This window comes from Chrysochloris asiatica, unplaced genomic scaffold (assembly GCF_000296735.1).
Source record: "Chrysochloris asiatica unplaced genomic scaffold, ChrAsi1.0 scaffold00013, whole genome shotgun sequence".
Classification (NCBI taxonomy): domain Eukaryota; kingdom Metazoa; phylum Chordata; class Mammalia; order Afrosoricida; family Chrysochloridae; genus Chrysochloris; species Chrysochloris asiatica.
The window spans coordinates 1,735,858-1,742,981 of NW_006408531.1; the positions used below are offsets into that span (position 1 = coordinate 1,735,858).

The window sequence follows — 7,124 nt, forward strand, 5'->3', positions numbered from 1 at the left end:
AAAAACCCTATAATGACTATATAACTTGAGTTTCTTTTAGGAGAAAAAAATAATTCTATACTATTAAGTATGAAGGGAAGCAGTTAACATTAACATTTTGGTTCTAGGATTTCTGTTCACATGTACAGTCTGAGGACAAGGGTAACATTGTGTATTGTATGCAATCACAGAAATTTTATTAAACAAAACTATTTAGATTCGAAGCTATTGTTTCTCAACACATCCTCCATAAGTTCTACTTCTGAAGGTAGTGAACTTTCATCTCTTTAGCCCTTCCTGAAAAATTCTGTACTTTTTGATTTAGCCACATCAAAACAGCAATTTGGGCATCCTCCAGGCACTCAAATTGTGTTCCCTTTAAAAGTTCTTTGAGTTTTAGGAACAAAAAGAAGTGTGAAGAGACAAAATCAGAGCTGTAGGATGGATGAGTTCGTTTCCCAAAGAAATCCTTGAGTAGGTGCATTGTCATGATAGGAAAAAAATCCCTGGTGCAAATTTCCTGGCATTTTCCTAACCCATGAAGTCTTCAGTTTTCTTAAATTTTCTTCCTAATAAGCTTCCATGATTGTCCTATTTCCCAAGTGAAAATCTATCAAGATTACCCCTATGGAATCTCAAGAATGTCACAAAAACTTCCTAAGCTGACCTCTCTACTGGCCTTGGATGTAACTGGCCCAACAAATCCCCTTGAAGGTACCCTAATGCGACAAGTCCATTACTTAGGAGAATTTGTCTGGAGCCATCCACTGATCGCAGAGACATGTTTAAACATGTTTTGTTTTGAAGAAATCCATGCATGCATGAACTGCACTCCTTGTAGCAATAATTTTTTACTTATCCTAGCATATAAAATAACAGTGTGAAGTTTCTCCAGAATTTTTTCATCACCCCAAAGAGAAACTCTGTACTCAACAAGCCATAACTTAATGCATGCCAGAAGCAGATAGTGATAATGGTTATACAACATCATGAATGTACTTGATGCTGCTGGGATATATGTTTAGAAATGAATAAAATGATAAATAGGGTTTATGTCTATTTTGCCACAATTTAAAGAAAAAAAGGCAGCACCTGATTAGACTTAGAGTTCAGGCAGATCACCCTGGTCACTGAGGATTAAAGAAGGGCAAAGCAGACAGGGAAAGAGAGCAGGCTGATGAGACTGAAATACGCTCTTTGGAGCTGGAAGCCTAGTGACAGTGATGGACTCAACGGGAGTAGTAGTTACTGTTGTTCTTAAGTTCTGTGGAGTTGGTTCCAACTCATAGCAACCCCGTATAGGGTTTCCGAGGAGCAGCTGGTAAGTTTGAACCTTGTGATTTAAACCGACCTTGTGGTCAAGTGCTTATCCTACAGCACCACACCAGGATTCTAGGAGCAGTACTACTGGAATGATAAGGCAGAAATCAATTTAAGCTTCGCATCTGAATATTTAAACTCAGCCAGGCCATGACCTGCAATCATCACCTTTCCAACCCTTCTATTATTTTTACACACACACCTAGCTCTAAACAAAATATTTGCTTCTGAGATCACACTACACTTGCTCATCTCCATGCCTCTGCTCTGGGATTCCCCTGCCTGGTGTGTCCTTCCTCGCAGCTGGAAGGACCAGCTCAGCACCTCCTAGCCCCCTGGACTTCAGAGAAAAGTACAATCCGTGTCTCCTCTCAAGTCCTCTGACAGCTACTACTTCCTTACTCACATCACAGATAATTTGTGCACATCTTGTGTTTTCCAGCTGTCCTCCAAATTCTTTAAAAAACAAACTCCACTGCTGATACAGAAGTCAGAAGAGATTTTACAAGGAATCCAAAAATATCAAGAAAGGAGGACAAGTGCCTTAGCGAGTCTCACCAACATAATGGCATTACACTCTCTTGTCGTTTTCAGTAACACACAGAAGGTTACTATGCCGCAGAGCTAAGATTCCCCACACTTCCTAGTACCCAAACCCAAGATTTTGAGAATTAACTGGTATGGTGCACATAAAACCAAAACCCAAACTCATGGTGATCTCAAGTGTGTCACAGTAGAACTGTGTCTATTCTTAAAGAGAATGTACTGGAATCATTTTGAGATTTGAAATAGTTCATTATATTAAAAAAACAAAATATCTTTGGCATACACAAATTCATAAATTATTAGATACCAGATTAAGGTAGAGTTAGTCTATCTGAAAACAATAACTGGATCACCTCAGAAAGTGTTCCTTCCTGCACATTTCATTGGCTAAGGAGGGGAAAATATGTTCTTCCCTAAGGAATCCTATGATACCCAGCTCAGATCAATTTGAAATTTACTGCAGTGTTCTAAAAGCTACCTCATGGCCACATTTATTTTGCTGGAAGTTTTTAGACCCCATCACATCTCTAGGCCAATAGCAAATGTATCCTGATAAAATATTTTATTCAGTACGATATAACTGTTTTTACCTTCAGCTTCTTTCTCATTTCTGAAGTCTCTTGCATCTTCTTGAAGTCTTTTATCTCTGTGCTCTGAATGGCAGTCTTTGATTTGAAAATCCAATTCAGCAGCTCTGCACTTACAGCATCAAACCTGATTTAAGATTCAGATGTTACCATCGGCATTAATCTCCTATAGACAGGGGCGCTATGAGTCGGAACCAACTCGATAGCACTTGAAACAACAAATTATTTCACTTGTCATCAAGAACCAAGAAAAATATCCATCAGGTATGTGTTTTGAAACATTCCCAAAATGGTAACCCAGAAATAGAGAAACCACACAAAATACTGCAATATAAGACTGTATGACTCAAAATCTAAAGAGTAATAATAGTATAATGTTAACATATAATTAAATAAAATTTTATGAACTGCATTTAAAAATCATTTCAATTTTCACAAACTCATATGGACCACGAAAACTAGATTTGATAAGAAAAAGAACAAGTAGAGACATTCCTAAAGTTAATTTATTCTTCCATTCAACCTGTAATGAGTAAGTCTACTATATGCCAGGGCTGGGTTTATGACATGAAAAAGAGCTAGAAACAATGATAATCTCCAAGGAGTTGTCGTCTAGCAAAGGCTACAGAAAATAAAAGGCAATAACTAAAGAGTTTTTTGTTGTTGTTGTTAAGTGCCTTTGAGTCGGTTCTGACACTTAGTGACCCTGTGTAGGGTTTCCAAGGAGTGACTGGTGAGCTTGAACTGCCAACCTTACAGTTCAAATGGCTTTGCAGTCTGGCGCATTAACCCACAGCACCACACCAGGACTCCAACTAAAGCATTTACTAGGTACTAAAATCAGGAATTCAAGGAGCTCTAATAGCGTAGTGGTTACGAATCAGGCTGCTAACCTCAGGGTCAGCAATTTGAAACTACCAGCTGTTCCATGGAAGAAAGATGAGAATTTCTGCTCGCACAAAGATTTACAGCCTCGGAAACCCTGTACAGGGTCGCCATGAGTCATAACCAACTCCACGGCACATAACAACAACAACAAAATCAGGAATTCAGAAGGTGTACTCCTAATCCAATCAGGAAGAAACTGTTTCCTAGAGAAGAGGAACAGTATTATGAAGAATTTTCTTGGCAAAGGGAATTCAAAGGAAAGATGACTACATTTTATAAAACACAAGCATTTGGAGGTTGCTGGATAGTAGGGACTAAGCAAGAAGCACCAGTGTGGCCATGAACACACTAAGGAGTCTGGGCTTAATCAATGAGTAACTGAGAGACAAAAAAGACTTTGAAACATTTTAAACATAAAGTTAATTCCAACTCACAGCAGCAGCCTTATAGAACAGAATACAACTCCTATCTACGGTTTCCAACGTTGTGGCCTTCAAGGAGACAGAGCGCCGTGTCTTTCTCCAGTGGAACAGCTCGTGAGTTAGAATCATCGACCTCTCGTTTTACAACAGAACATTTAACCATTACACCACCAGAGCTCCTTATTGCCCATATGCCAGTCCTTTTCTAAGTGGTTTATTTATATGATGAACTCAGGGAATTCTCACAACAACCCAAAGGATTTTATCCTATTCTATTTTGAAGATGAAGGGATTGAGGTCATAAAGGTTTTAAATAACTTCTCATTAACACAAAGACAATAAATGACAGAGCTTAGATTTGAACCCAAGCAATCTGCCCTCTTAGTCATATCCTACACAAAGATTTCTCAAAAGAACTTCTGTGTACTTTAAGCTGCATTGGTGGACGGTGGGGATTCTTTTCAGACTCATCACCTCAAATGTTCTTAGTCTACAATGGATATTTGTCTTTTCATCAAGGGAAATTTTCCTTGGAACAGATGAGGGGTTTTGTGACACTCTAGCTACCAGAGTAAACACTCAGGGGTCAGAGGAGCACACAAACGTTAAAAGCAGATTTCTACTTAATCTTCCAAGATGAAGCACTCCACCCAGATATCAAGTATTTGAAGTGACCTTGGAGACTTGGTCGATTTCTGGCTTTAATATGAGCCAGGAGTGATGAAGCAGCTACAAAGTATCAATGATGTCAGGCTGCATTAACAGATATCCAGGTTAGAGGAAATGAGTGGTCTTCTATACCCTGAGCTCATAAAACAAGCCCCAGCAACACCAATAGAAGGAAAAGGCAAGTAAGACACCAGTTATTAAGTATGCATGATAAGCGAGGTACTGTGTTAAGCAGCTATTTGTAGCTCACCACCATTTGGTGAGCAGTCCATTTTAAGAAAATAATATTGATTTCTGCAGCAGCATGAAGATATGAGTCTGGAAACCACATCACATTGCTAACCATGGTTAAGAACAAGCTCCGGATTTTAGGGCAATAGAAATTGGAATAGGAACCTAAAACCCAAACCCACAGCTATGGAGTAAATTGCAATTCATAGCGATCATATCAGACAGAACATAGGTTCTCCTTTGGGTTTCCAATACTATGAATCTGTAGGGGAGCAGATAACCTCATCTCTTTCCCATGGAACAGCTGGGATGTTTGAACCGCAGACCTGGCGATTAGCAGCCGAATGCTTAACCACTGCACCACCAGGGATCATTTGGATAATGAAAGCTCTTGTCAAATACCAGAGCGGTTCCATAAACATGAGGTGATGTGACTCTGTAGTGCTCCCGAAAGCAAAACTAGCATGCAAATGTTGAATTGGAAGGGACAGAGTTTGGCTGCATAAAAAAACAATCTATATATAAATGAGACCAAATTGTCTTTAACTACAATGAACTAAGGTACTCAAATCTCTGTCCAGGAATTAAGGGAAGAAATCTTAGCTACAGACTTAATGACTGTGACACTCACCCAACAGACAAATCATACACACACACACACACACACACTTCTCCCTAGCTATCCAAGTTCTCCAAATCTCAACTATTGTTATTGCTAAGTGTCATCGAGTCTGGTTCCGACCCATAGTGACCCTGTATAGTGTTTCCAAGGAGTGGCTGGTGAGCTTGAACTGCCTACCTTTTGGTTCATACCGACTTTGCAGTTCAGCACATTAGCCCACAGCACCACACCAGGACTCCAAATCACAACTACAGACACTGAAAAGGCCAGAGACTTTCAACAGGCCCTGTACCCAGAGCAAGCACAAGTGAGTGAATCCAAGCCAGTGAGCGCAAAGGCCAAACTTGCTGAGGACTTCTGGGGAAGACCATTCTCCCTGATAACAAAGGAAGACAAACATGGGAAAACTGCCCTTCCTGCCTACAAACCAGGTTCTGTAAGGAGGTCATGCTAACGGCTGCAGCAGCAAGCTGAGGATGGCTGAGGCCAAAGATGGCGAGAGAGTGGAGCCACACCATCCCACTAAAAGTGTCCTACCTCTAGACTTCTCTAAACATGAGACAACAAGTAACCTCACTGGGTAAGGCATTCTATTCCTACCAGCAGAATCCACCCTGTACAACACAATTGTGTTGAAATTAAGATTTACAATTATGCACCCAAGTCTTGACAAACGTCCATGCTTCCAAACACACAATGTCAGTACTGGAGAACTATGCACAGTGCCGTGCCTGGCAGACCACAACATACTGGAGAACAGGATGCCGCTCCATCATTGACATCAGAAGCAGCTTCCTCCTTGATTGCCCTGGCTCTACAGACAGAGGCTGCACAGCTGGTGGCTGCAAAGCTACACAGGGCCTTGGCTCTGCCAGGAGATGGATGTTCATTACCAAAATGAAAACTGTCTGGGAAAGGCAGAATCCTTCTTGGTCTAACAAGAGCTAAATTGGAGAAAGCATATTACTTTAATTCAGGTCCAAAGGAATTACCCATTGACCCAAGAACTGGGATTCTACTGTTTAAAAAAACAAAAAATCACATTGCTGTCAAGTCAATTCAGACTCACAGAGGCCCACAGGACAGTAGAACTGCCCCATAGTGTTTCCAAGACTGTAATCTTTACGGAAGTTGAAAGCCACATCTTTAACCCGGATAGCAGCTAATGGGTTCCAACTGCCAAACTTGAGGTTAGCAGCAGAGAGCAGTTAACCACTGCTACCAAGGCTTCGTCTACTAGAAAACAGGGAGAATAATAGTTGAGTCAAGGGCCATTTGGAGGATTTACAGGTATGTTGTTGTTGTGAAGTGCCATCAAGTCGGTTCCGACCCATAATGACCCTACATAGGGTTTCCGAGGAGCAACTGGTGAGATTGAATTGCTGACCTTGCAGTTCAAATGGTTTTGCAGTCTGGCACATGAACCCACAGCGCCAGCACACAGTGAAACCTAACAGGCTACCTGACACTGTTCTTGGTGTGTACCACCGACTCCATTCTGACTCTTAGCAATCCTGTGTAGGGTTTCCGAAGAGCAGCTGGTGGGGTTTGAACGGCCAACCTTGCAGTTAGCAGTCCAGTGCTTATACTACAGTGCCATACCAGGACATGAGGGGACTTCAAAAAGTTCATGGAAAAAATGAAATTGGAAGATAATGACATATTTTTATGAACTTTATGAAGCCCCCTCTTACATTAACTGTTATTTATTATTCCTATTATAAAAAGTCTGAGTCTTCTTATCAATTATTAAGACAAAAACGTTTTATGCCAAAAATGCATCTTATAAACCAAAAAAAAAAATGTTAAAGAATCTGAAAAGTGAAATAACATATGAAATCATAAAAAAAAAAGAATGAA

General features: G+C 40.4%; 1 protein-coding gene across 1 annotated transcript in view; it reads right to left on the reverse strand.

Annotated features, from left to right (window-relative positions):
* Positions 1-7,124, reverse strand: part of UTRN (utrophin) — a 574,637-nt gene that overhangs the window by 511,180 nt on the left and 56,333 nt on the right. The window contains 1 exon segment of the mRNA XM_006834702.1: positions 2,436-2,559. Within this exon segment, the coding sequence (XP_006834765.1) occupies positions 2,436-2,559 (124 nt within the window).